The sequence below is a fragment of the Monodelphis domestica genome, chromosome 4 (genome assembly GCF_027887165.1).
Source record: "Monodelphis domestica isolate mMonDom1 chromosome 4, mMonDom1.pri, whole genome shotgun sequence".
Lineage (NCBI taxonomy): Eukaryota > Metazoa > Chordata > Mammalia > Didelphimorphia > Didelphidae > Monodelphis > Monodelphis domestica.
This window is the reverse complement of record NC_077230.1, coordinates 421,992,655-422,004,891: the sequence shown is the minus strand read 5'-3', so window position 1 is coordinate 422,004,891 and position 12,237 is coordinate 421,992,655. Positions and strand designations below refer to the sequence as shown.

Below are 12,237 nucleotides of genomic sequence, written 5' to 3'. Positions count from 1 at the left end.
GTTCCCATCTCCCCCTGCAGAATGGCGCTTCCCAGGCACGGGAACGTTCAGAACCAGGTCCGGGGCCCTCGTGCCCAGACCTCCAGAGGCAGAGGGAGCGGCTTTGGAGAAGAGAGGAGGCCGAGCCAGCCTCCAGCGTCCCCGCCGGGGGAGGGCCTGACCCTGCGGAGCCCTCAGTAATCTGATGCCCAGCTCCGGTTACCCCGGCCTAGACGGCCGGAGTGCGAGGATGGTTTCGGATGTACCTTGGAGCCCGCCGGCAGGGGTCAGCTTCCCTGCCCCAGCGGCCCGCAGTGTCACGGCGCACTCCGTGGGGCAGAGCCGGGAGCGTCGCTGCCCGCCCACCCCGTCACCCCGTGGGCTCTCTCCTGCCCCTTTGGGTGCTCAGGCTCCCCCCGCCCCCAAGGTGTGGGGCTTACACTGTGCTGATGACAGTGAAAGGACAGTCCAGGCTCCGCTTACCCTGGGCCAGTCAGTTAACCTGTCCAAGCTTCAGCATCTTCGTCTGGACACTTCCTTCTATTCCGTCAGCAGCTACCTCACAGAGCTCTTGAGGATGCGATGAGATACCAAATGGAAAGCTCAAGCCCTACACGAAGGCCTCGTGGCCCATCTCAAATCGCTGCCTGCTCTGGGCGCCTCCGATCTTGGGGAATCCTCAGAGTACTTCCCAGAAGGGCCGTCCGTTCTGCCCTTCCCCTCCAGAGGGGCCGGCACGGAGTGCAGCCCCTGGCCTGTGCCCAGACCAGTGCCAGCGTGGCACGGCCAGGTGGCGTCCTCCTGGGCTGCCCTTGTGTGAGCCACGGCAGTGCTCAGTGAGGGGGAGGAGGGGCTGGGCCACACTCGCTGGAGGGGAAATAGAGATCCGCCATCTTTGCCTCCTGCTCAGGCTGAACAGCGCTGGTTCCTTGGGAGCCCCGACCCTGGCAAGGAGGAGAGAGCCGGACAGGAGAAACGGGGGCCCGGGGGCCAGCCTTGGGGCCGATTGAAGTTTGCGCCTCAGCTCAGAGGCAAGCTGCGTCGTGCCCCTGTGGCTTAGTTTGCCCGTTGCATTTGCAATGCCCGCCTCACGGTCTTGGGAATAAAGAGATTCTTAAACGTACGGGAGCTGTTCCGTCGTCTCTGTGCAGTTTCCACGCGCCTAACCACCGTGTGGCCTCGAGCGTCTCCCCTGCCGATACATCTCTTCCTCTATAAAATGGAGACTTAGACAAGCTGAGACCACGGAAATTCTCTTCCACGTTGAGTGGGCTCAGATTCTAGGGGGTGCCCTGGGCCCCTCCACTGGCAGCAAAGGGGGCCGTTTGGGGTTGGCAGGCCTGCAGCAAGGCTGTTAGGACCAAGAGGAAGAGATGAGTACAGTTCCCAGGCGCTGCCTACCTGCCTGGGCCTGGAGGTGTGAAAGGCCGGCCTCCCCTGGCCCGCACTAGCTTTGAGAGGCTGAAGATCAGCTGGGGAAAAGATGAACCTGGCCGCCTTCTCTCCCCCACTTTCCCCTTTCTCCACTCCTGACTCACCCTTCTCTTGACCTCAGCCCAGAATGTGACAGTGGAGGAGATCATTGGCGCCTACCAGCAGGCCTGCCAGAAACTGAACTGCAAGCAGATCCCCAAGCTCATCAAGCAGATCCAGGTACCCGGGCAGTTACGGGGGAGGGCGAGGATCCACTTTAGTTCTTCCCGAAGGCTCCAGGCTAAGGCCCTTCCCAGCTCCGATGTCCCCTGTTCTCAGGGCCTTCTTCAATGCGTCTGGCTCTGATTTTCTTTAGTAAAGCCCACAAAGTACTCTTCCCGTGTCAGGCCATGCCTTGACTCATTTCTGTTTTCTTCCCTGGTAACGTGGAGGTGTGACACACACTAGATGAGGATTCCCTGCTGCGTCTGGCCCTACTTTCTGAGTCCAGAGCAGCCTCAGAATGCTCTCCTCCGTTTCCTCCCCTGAACCTTGTGGGGCAGCTTGTCTCTGCTGCAGTGCCAGTTGTGAAAGAGTTCAGACTCGAAGAGTCCTTTGTTTCCAACAGCGATGATGCAGGAGGCCTGGATTAGACCAACTCTGCAGCTCACGCCACATAACTTGGAGCTTGAGGCCCCTCTTTGTTCAGGGCAGAAACTAGTTCTGAGACATTGTTAGGTCCTGGCCCAGGATCACAGGGCTGGGGTTCGAGCTCCTCGCTTATGACTCCACGTTTGAGATCTCTGCTCTTCCTTGATGCTATGGCATGTCCTTTCCCCACTGCAGGGCTCACAATCCCTGTTGGTAAGATGAGGGCAGCAGGGGACTCCTCAGCCCCCAACTAGCTGTGACCACGGATCTCCTTGGGCCAGGTCCCAGGAGGCTCTGATTCTCCCAACCCTGGGCCTTCTCACCACCTGCCTTTATTCTCTGCAGGAGTTTACTGACTTGGCACACCGAATCGACTGCCTTGATCTGAAAGGTTGGTGTCCAGATTAGATGGGCAGGGACCAAGGTGGGGGTAGGGGGGAGAGCTGGCACAGAAGAGGGTTGGGGCAGGTAGAGGCCGAGGTGCCGGTCCTAGTTTTGCCCCCCACACTGGCAGCACTGGGAATGTGGTTGAAACTCCCTGGACCTCAATGATTTCATCTATGGAAAAGGCTCAGGGATCTCGGAGGTCCTTCCAGCTCTAGATCTTGGTATCAGAAGAGGCCAGGAGAAGTCCGGACCTGTGGACCAGAGTGTATAAGTTTGCTGGAATCGTGGCTAGTTAGGTGTCCAGGGGTCTAGAGAGGTTAGACCAAGCAATAGTTTGGACCAGGGAGCCTAGAAGTCAGAAGGCCAGAGCGAGAGGTCAAGGGAAAACCTGGGAGAACTAAAAAGTAGAACGGGAGTGACTCAAGGACGGGACACAAAACGTAGCTGAGACGTGGAAGCCGTTGACCGCTCTGGCTGCCATGGCTCATGGGCCCTCTTTGTTTCAGAGGAATATCCTCCTTGGGGGTCAGGGTCCCTGCTCTGTCAAAACCAGGCCACAATGTCTTACATCCTTGCTGACTGATGGAAGATTGCATCATAGCCTGAAACAGACCCCTGACTCAGCCCCACAGCAAGGGCCAGAATTCACCCCCCAGTGGTTCATTGTTGTCCTTTGTACCTGAAGAGGGCCAAAATGACGCCACCACATCAGGGTCATCGTCCAGCGTGTGCAAGGGTGGCCGCTCAGACCAGTAGAGCTCGGCATGTACCTCGGGTTGGGCACAGATGGCGGCTATGAGCATTTGGGATGGCTGGCCCCATCTTGTAACAAGTCTGAGCCCCAGGCAGAGCCAGGGAGGTCTTTCTGCTCGTGGCCCAAGACCCTCATCTCCTGCTGCCTCTTCTTCCAGGAGAGAAGCTTGACTACAAGGCCTGCGAGGCTCTGGAGGAAATCTTCAAGAGGCTGCAGTTCAAGGTGGTCGACTTGGAGCAGACGAGCCTGGATGAGGATGTGAGTGGGGCCTGAGCCTGAGGGAGCTGCCTAACATTCCAGGAGGGAACAGAGGTGGGAAGGAGCTCTGGGGCCCACCTCTGGCTCACTTTGTCTTGACACTGCCCGTGCCTGGTACTGGGTAGCTGCTGAAGAAAAGCTTATTGGTTGGGCAGGCAGGCAAGGGATTGGGTTAGAGGATCCAGTGAAGTTATAGCTGTGTGTGGTTGACTGAGGCTTGGAGGTGGGGAGTGGGCCAAATCGGGCCTGACGACTCCTAGCCCAGGGCTTCGCTGTACGAGGAAGGGCTCTCTCTTCTTTCTTCCCTCAGGGGGCTTCTGCATTGTTTGACATGATAGAGTACTACGAGTCGGCCACCCATCTCAACATCTCCTTCAATAAGCACATTGGTACGAGAGGCTGGCAGGCTGCTGCCCACATGATGCGGAAGGTCGGTGTCCAGCTCTGCTATATCTCCCCCTGTTTGGTCCCAGGTCCCCCCTCCAGGCATTGGGAGGCCCCAGTCCACCTTCTGTCAGGTGTCTGAGGGAAGAAGGCCTGGGCTTCCCGCCCAGCTCTCCAGCGTGGAGGTGGATTTGGGGCCAGAGGACTACGCAGGGGACCTGCTCCCATGGGAAATGGCGGGATGCCCCTTCAGGCCCACCCTAGTCTTCAGAAGCATAGCATGTTCCCATGGAACCTATGGAAAACCTGGGCCTGCCTTTCCCCCAGCCTCCCTAGTACTTGAGGACGGAATCATCCACAGATCTGAGAACCCTCAGGGGAGCAGCAGGCCTCTTGAGTGAGAGGGACCCATGCCAGGAGCTGGCGGTCTGTTGGGAGAGCAGAGCAGAGGGGATGGATCCCTCCCCTCAGCCATAAGCCCGGGGTTTGGGTGGGGTTACAGAGTGGGCAGAGGGCTCTGAGGATTGGCCATATGAACTCTTAGGATTTGCTTGATGTGTTATATGGGTGGAGATTTCAGGAAGGCTCGGAACACGGAGGTGGGCCTGGAGACTTCTGCAAGCCCCGGGCCAGGGAGGTCCCGAGGAGAGGAGGCTCTATGATGCCTGCCAGCCAGGGTGGTTTCCATCTGACCAGATGCTCCTCTGGCCCTCATAGACGAACTGCCTGCAGTACCTGGATGCCCACAACACTCCCCTGCTCGATCACTCTGCCCCCTTTGTGGCGCGGGCCCTGCGGATAAGCAGCAGCCTCACGGTGCTGCACTTGGAGAATGCCAGCCTGTCAGGGCGCCCACTTGTGCTTCTGGGTGAGTAGCAACTCGGACCCAGAGACTTCCAGGACACGTTCCCTTCCTGTGTGACCCTAGGGGGACATTGAGTGTCCTGCAGGAATCGGCTATAGAGGCAATCAATCCAAGCCTTCTGGGAGCAGATTCTGCTTCTACCCGACAGGCAGTGTGGCTTGGGGCTTCAGCCGCCCTCTCCGAAAAGGAGACTTGGACCCGCTGGGTGGTTTCTTAGTTCCTTTCAAGCTTTGGTGTTCTGGGGTTCTCACAGTCTTACAGACTGACTCCTCACTGTGTTTGTGGATAAAAGGTGGAGACAGCCCTTCCTTGGGTATTTACTAGGCCAATAATTCATGGTTTAATGGCTTCCACATTCAGAGCGATGACCCCGTATAGCAGGGTTGCTTGGGGAGGTATAGTCCAGGGGCCCCTCCATTGCTAAAGAAATGGGGCTCTGCAGTAGAAGGGCCAGAGGGGTGGCAGACGAGAGGAGAAAGAAGGTGGCTGGGCTGACCCATCCCCTTGGGCTGTCCCTGGCAGCCACAGCCCTCAAGATGAACATGAATCTTCGGGAGCTCTACCTGGCAGACAATAAACTCAATGGGCTACAAGACTCAGCCCAGCTTGGGAACCTTCTCAAATTCAACTGCTCCATCCAGATTCTGGACCTTCGAAACAACCATGTTCTGGACTCAGGTGGGTAGGGGCAGCCATTTCCCCTGGGGGGGTGGGGGGTTGTAGATTCAGCCAAACTGGAGAGAGAGAAGCATGTCTTCCTTGACAGAAACCAGGTGAAAAGAAAGCTTCCTAGCCCAATTTGATGGGAAGATCATTAGGAGATCAGTAACCTGAACTCCCTGGCTTGATGTGAGACCTTGGGCTTGTCTCTGCCTTACCCTCAGATTCTCCATCTGTGAAGAAGGGCAGTGAGAGGGTCCCAAGTGCCTGACCTTCCCCCTCCCCTCTCGCTTTTCAGGCTGTAAGTAGGACACTTGGGGAGAGGGAGGGCCCAAGAGCACCCCATAGACCAGCTTCTAGCTTGTTCCCCCAGGTCTGGCCTACATCTGTGAGGGCCTGAAGGAGCAGAGGAAGGGGTTGGCAACCCTTGTTCTTTGGAACAATCAGCTGACACACACGGGCATGGCTTTCCTGGGAATGACACTGGTGAGTTAAATGCAGAAACCCAAAAAGCCCTTGAAGTTATTTATTTTTATTTTTGTTTATTTTTTAATTTAATATTTTATTTTTCCAATTATATATAATCTTTTACATGAGTTTTCTGAAATTATTTCTGAAATCCTCTCCTCTCCCTGATATGTAAGCAATTTGATCTGGATTATACATGTCTTATCATGAAAAAAATACTTCCATATTGGTCACGTAGTGAAAGAATAACCAAAATCCAAAAATAAAAGCATAAATAAAGAGAATCTGCATTCAGATTCTGACAGTTTCTTTCTCTAGAGGATGGATAGTATTCTTTGTCATAAATCCCTCAGGGTTGTCCTGGATCATTGTATTGCTGAGAGTAGCTGTTGCTGTGTAACATGTTCCTCTGGTTCAGCTTGTTTTACTTTGCATCAGTCCATGAAAGTCTTTCCAAGTTTTTCTGAGATTATCCTGTACATCATTTCTTATAAACCCCATAGTGTTCCATCACTATCATCTACCACAATTTGTTCAGCCATTCCCTGAGTGACGACCATTCCCTCAGTTTCCAATTCTTTGCCACAAAAACTGGTGCTATATAAACCTTGTACAGATGAGTCCTTCTCCCTTTTTAAAAAATTTCTTTGGTGTACAAACTTAGTATAGGTATTACTGGACCAAAGGGTGTGCAGTTTTATAGCCCTTTGAACATAGATCCAAATTGTCATCCATTCACAACACTACCAACAATGCAGCAGTGTCCCAATTTTGCCCCATCCCCTCTTAACATTTATCTTTGTTCTTTTCTGTCATATTAACCAGTCTGATAGGTGGGAGATGGTACCTCAGAATTGTTTTCATTTACATTTTTTTCATGACTATAGATAACTGATTTTTTTCATCTGAAAACTGTTCATATCCTTTGACAATTTGTCAATTGGGGAATGACTTTTGTATCCTTATAAATTTGACTTGGTTCTCTATAGATTTGAGAAATGAGACCTTTACCAGAGAAATTTGTTGTAAAATTTTTTTCCCAGTTGGTGTTTCCCCTCTTATCTTGGTTGCATTAGTTTAGTTTGTACAAAACCTTTTTAATATATATTCAGAGTAATTAATGTTACATCTTGTATTGTTTATTCTCTCTTATTTTCCATTTTCCCCTTGTTTTTTCTCTCTCCTTTCAGTCTGTCCCTCACAAGAGTTTAGTTCTAACCATTGCCTCCTCCAACTTATTCTTCTAATTAGTCTTCCTTTCCCCTTAGCATCTTATTCTCTTCCTACTTCCCCATAGGCTAAGCTAGATTTCTCTACCTGAGTGTGGATGTTATTCTCTCTCTAAGCCAATTCCAATGAGAGTAAGTTTTAAGTGTTGCCCAGGAGTGTTGCACTCATCTTCCCCTCCACCATAATAGCTTTTTCACACCTTTTCAGGTAAGAACATTTACCCCATCCAACCTTTTCCCTCCCTCTTCTCTCAGTACAATCCTCTTTTTTACTCTTAGATTTTATTTTTTGATATCATGTCATAATCAAGTTATTTCTACATCTTTATGTATAGTCCTTCTAACTGCCCTAAGAATGATAAAATTCTTTGAGTTACAAGTATCATCTTCCCATAAAGCAATGTAAACAGTTTGACTTTATTAATCTCTTTTAAATTTTTTCCTATTTACCTTTTTATGCTTCTCTTGAGACCTGAATTTTCATGAGGAATACTTGGAAATCTTCTATTTAATTAAATAATCATTTTTTCTCTTGATAGGATATGCTCAGTTTTGCTGAGTAGTTGATTCTTGGTTGAAGACTTAGTTTCTTTGCCGTCTGTAATATCATATTCTAAGTGCTCTAATCCATTTATGTAGAAACTTCTAAGACCTGTTTAATCCTGACTGTGGTTCTATGATGATATTTAGATTATTTCTTTCTGGCTGCTTGCAGTATTTTCTCCTTGGCTTGGGAGCTCTGGAAGTTGGCCATAATATTCCTAGGCGTTTTACTTTGAAGATCATTTTCAAGAAGTGATAGGTAGTTTCTTTCAATTTCTATTTTACCATCTGGTTCAAGAATATCAGGGAAGTTTTCTTTGATAATTTCTTGTAATATGATATGCTGACTTTTTTTAAATCATAGCATTCAGGTAGTCCAATAATTCTGTAAATGATCATTTTTCTGGATCTGTTTTCTAGGTCCGTTGTTTTTCCAATGAGATCGTTCATATTTTCTGGTATTTTTTTCATGCTTTTGATTTTATTGTATTATTTCCTGATGTCTCATGAAGTCATTAGCTTTCATTTTCCCAGTTCTGATTTTTAAAGAACAATTTTTTTCCATGATCTTTTGAACCTCCTTTTCCATTTGCTAATTCTGGTTTTTAAGGAGTTTTTTTCTTTATTAGGCCCTTGAACCTCTTTCCATTTGGCCATTTCTGCTTCTTAAAGAATTCTTCTCTTCAGTGGATTTTTGTGCCTCCTTTACTATTTGGTCAATTCTTTTTTAAATATGTTACTTTACTTCTCGCATCATTTTCATTTCTTTTCCTTATTTTTCCTTTATCTCTCTTGTTTGATTTTTAAAAATCAAAGAAAGAGCTTAGAGATCAATTCTCAGTTTTCTTAGTTTTGCTTCTTTGATCTTATTCTGAGTTTGTGCCTTGCTCTACCTTGTTTCAGTAATAATTTTCTTTCTTTAAAAACAAAAAAACCCTTGCTTTCTGTCTTAGAATCAATACCAAATATCGCTTCCAAGGCAGAAGAGCAGTAAGGGATAGGCAATTGAGTTTAAGTGACTTGCCCAGGGTCACACATCCAGGAAGTGTCTGGGGTCAGATTTGAACCCAGGATCTCCTGACTCCAAGTCTGTCCCTCAATCCACCTACCTAGCTTCCCTCCGAAATAATTCTTGAAATGGTTAGGTTTTTTTTTTTGTTTTTTGTTTTTTTGGTTTGTTTTTGTTTTTATGTTTGTTCATTTTCCTAGCCTTTTACTTGACTTTTATTTTTATTTTAAAGGTGGGCTCTGTTCCCAGGGTAAACTCTTTTGAATGTCAGTATTTTCTTGCAGCTCCTCTCAGCTCTAATTCTGGGTGTCTGCAAGTTTCAGATCTTCTGAGGTGGTATGAAGGCTTGTGAGCTGAGAGCTCTGGAAGCTGCCTCCCATTGCTGATTCAGTCTCCCTTAAGGCCTCCTGTGGGTTTGTGAGGCCAGGCATACCTTCTGGACTTTCTGGGCCCTGGGCCTCACTGTGGGCTTGTGTCAGTCAGGCAAACTGTCAGGATGCTCTGCTGTTGGATTAGGCAAGGGTCTCGCTTGCTTAGACCTGGGTTCAGAACCTTTGGAGTTGAGGGGAGGGGAGGGAACCTCACCTGAGCTCCCCTCTTACCCCAGTGAAAGAGACCTTCTGTCCCCACTTTCCAAATTATCTTTTGCAGGAAAATTGTCTGACACCTTCCACTTTTTGCTATTGGCCCTCTAATATTTATTCTGAAGCTTTATTTTGAGGTTGGTTGGAGGGAGTTTTCAGAGAGATTCAGACCCTCCTGCCTTTACTGTGCCATTTTGGCTCTGCCTATCCCCTATAGAGCCTTTGCATTTCTGAGGCTAGCTCATTTCGCATCAAAAAGGAGCTTAGAACTTGGGGTGTCAGGAAATCCAGACCTGTCCCTAGCCTCGGATTTTACAGATAGAGAAGTAATTTGGAACCAAGAAAGAGACTTACTTGAGGTCTAATAAGTCAACATCAGACATCTCTCAGCTCCCAGAAGGTAGAATGGGGAAGACGGAAGCTGGAGGAGGAGTTGGCTTTAGTCCTCATTGAGCTCCCTTCACCAGGGCACCAACCCCCTCGTTTCCCAAGATCTGACTACTAGGAAGTAAATCATAGAAGACCCCCTTGGAGATTATTTAGTTCAAGGCCCTCATTAGGCAATTGAAGAAGCCAGGCCCAGAGGGTCTGCCCTATTGCTTGGATTCGGCCCCTGTGGATTGGCTCCTGTAAGCCAGTTTAGGATTGGCCATGGACCATGGACCTCTTGTCTGGCTGTGGCCTGCCTCCTGGTGGGGAGGGATGGTTAGGAGGTGTCAGAAGATAAGGACGAGAGAGAGACCAGCCAAGGCCTCCCAAGTCGCCTCCCTCAGAGCTCCTGGGATGGGGTGGAGCTCAGACCTGGACTGCAGGCCTGAGGTTCTTGTTGCTCTCTTGTCTCCTGCCGCTACCGCAGGGCTTGGAGACCCCTCCGTTTCTCAAGCGTTTCCCTGGGCTTAGCTTCGCCCGTGATGATGGCCAGGCCAGGAGCGCCAGCTCCTCTCTCAGCTGGACTCCCCCTGCCCTTGGGTGTGTCTCCCCAATTTCTCTTGTCCTCAGCCCCATACCCAGAGCCTGGAGACACTGAATCTGGGCCACAACCCTATTGGAAATGAAGGTGTCCGGAACCTCAAAAACGGACTGATTGGGAACCGCAGTGTGCTGCGCCTGGGACTAGCATCCACCAAACTCACCTGCGAGGGTGAGAAGACAGGCCGCGTGGGGCTGAGCCTCGGAGGGAAGCTGGGAGAGGTCCAAGGCGGAGTGGGGAGTGAAGGCCCTGGGGGCCAGGAGGGAGAGGAAGAAGAGGATGGAGAAAAGGAACCTGAGGCTGGGGGGTGGGGGGCTGGAGGAGGGGTGCTGAGCACAGGCAGCCGATGGCCCAAGGGACGGGCAGAGGCCAGGACAGACCCTGGGGAGCTTTGGTGCCATGGTCTCTTTGGGCCTTCGGCCTGGCTCAGGGGCCTCTCTTCTCACTGGGGGCCCTGGGTGGGCTCGGCCTCCTCCCCAGGAGCTGTGGCAGTAGCAGAATTCATCGCCGAGAGCCCTCGCCTGCTTCGGCTGGACCTTCGGGAGAACGAGATCAAAACTGGAGGCCTCATGGCCCTGTCCTTGGCCCTCAAAGTCAACCAGTCGCTGCTGCGCCTTGACTTAGACCGGGAGCCCAAGAAAGAGGCAGTAAGTGGGGGCCTCCCCTAGACCTGAGCTGGGGCCAGGCGGAGGCGGGGGCGCGGGGCCGGCCAAGGCCCTTCCTGCAACAGCTCTCTCTGCACACTTGGCAGGTAAAGAGCTTCATTGAAACCCAGAAAGCCCTCCTGGCCGAGATCCAGAATGGGTGCAAGCGCAACTTTGTCCTGGCCCGAGAGGAGGAGGAAAAGGAACAGCAACTACAGCTCTCAGCCTCCATGCCTGAGATCACGGTCACTGAGCCAGCCCCGGAGGAGGCCACGTTGCTGGGAGAGCTGGCAGACGAGGCCCAGGAGAACGGGGAGGTTGGAGGGGCCAGGCCCAAGGCCCCGGGGCCGGCCGAGGACTCGGATTCTGACACCGAGGACGAGGACGATGGGGGCCGAGAGGTTCAGACAATGCGTGGCCCCGAGGGTCAGCTTTCCTCTGTGCCTGGGAACTCTCTGAGCTCCGGGGATAGGACCCCTCCGGGCAGTCCAGCCCCCTCAGCCCCAGAGGCTGCCCCCGAGAGCCCTAGTGGGCCCAGGCAGGAGGTGCCGGGTGCCGAAAAGCGCATCTCCGTGTCCAGCCCTGGCCGTGGACACAAAGTGTTCGTGGTAACTCGGGTAGAAAGCCCCCCAGAAAAGGTGGGCGAGCCCCCGGCCACCAGGTCAGGGGTCAGCCCTGGCGCTCCGGACCCACCACTGCCCAATGGGCTGAAGCCAGAGTTTGCTCGTGTACTTCCTGATTCCCCCACTGGACACGGAGGACCAGAGGGCAAGGGTGGAGGCTGTGGCCTAGAGCATGGTGAGCTTGGGCCCTGAGGCAGCGGGGCCGCAAGAGTTCCCTGCTCTCCTACTCTCTCCCCCCCCCCCCCCCCCAGCCCTGGCCCCAGAGGCACACAGTGACTTTAGGGGGGAGGGGGAAGGAGTCTGACAGCTCTGGCCCAGGCCCCTCGTTTGCCACAAAGAGCCTGAAGCCCAGCTCGAGACCTTTGCCCAGTCAGGGCCAGATTCTGAGAGTGCTCTGACGAGCCTCCCTGTGCGGTCTCAGGCGCTGCAGTGGGCGTTCGAGAATCTGCTCTTCCTTGGCACATTGAGAAGGGGCCGGGGGTAGGGCCAGCCGACTGAAGCTTAGGCTAAGGCAGCCCCTTGCCCTGTTAAGCTGCCAGGGGAGCCTGGAGGGGCCAAGGAGGTGGGGAGGCCCATCTCTCAGCCCAGAAGCCTCCCTGCCGGCAGGATGCTGGGGTCACTCACCTCTCCTTTCTGAACCCACAGAACTCAGCTGCCCCAAGAATGAGAAGGTGCTCGAAGAGCTACTTCTGGAAGCCAGTCAGGATTCGGGGCAGGAGACACTGTGACACTTGAGGTGAGAGGACTTGAGGCGGGGGACAGGGTGGGGGGTGGGAACGAGGCCTGACCGGCTGCCTCTCCTCTTCCTCTCCCCAG

At 52.2% G+C, this 12,237-nt stretch overlaps 1 protein-coding gene across 1 annotated transcript in view; it reads left to right on the top strand.

The window, feature by feature from the left end:
• The window catches only part of PPP1R37 (protein phosphatase 1 regulatory subunit 37), a 40,871-nt gene that overhangs the window by 27,435 nt on the left and 1,199 nt on the right, over positions 1 to 12,237 (top strand). Inside the window, exons 2-12 of the mRNA XM_056796361.1 lie at positions 1,535 to 1,632; positions 2,389 to 2,434; positions 3,342 to 3,442; positions 3,753 to 3,872; positions 4,544 to 4,694; positions 5,214 to 5,369; positions 5,725 to 5,837; positions 10,184 to 10,325; positions 10,635 to 10,801; positions 10,906 to 11,596; positions 12,067 to 12,157. Of these exons, the coding sequence (XP_056652339.1) occupies positions 1,535 to 1,632; positions 2,389 to 2,434; positions 3,342 to 3,442; positions 3,753 to 3,872; positions 4,544 to 4,694; positions 5,214 to 5,369; positions 5,725 to 5,837; positions 10,184 to 10,325; positions 10,635 to 10,801; positions 10,906 to 11,596; positions 12,067 to 12,149 (1,868 nt within the window). The 3' untranslated portion in view covers positions 12,150 to 12,157. The remainder of the gene's footprint in view (positions 1 to 1,534; positions 1,633 to 2,388; positions 2,435 to 3,341; positions 3,443 to 3,752; positions 3,873 to 4,543; positions 4,695 to 5,213; positions 5,370 to 5,724; positions 5,838 to 10,183; positions 10,326 to 10,634; positions 10,802 to 10,905; positions 11,597 to 12,066; positions 12,158 to 12,237) is intronic.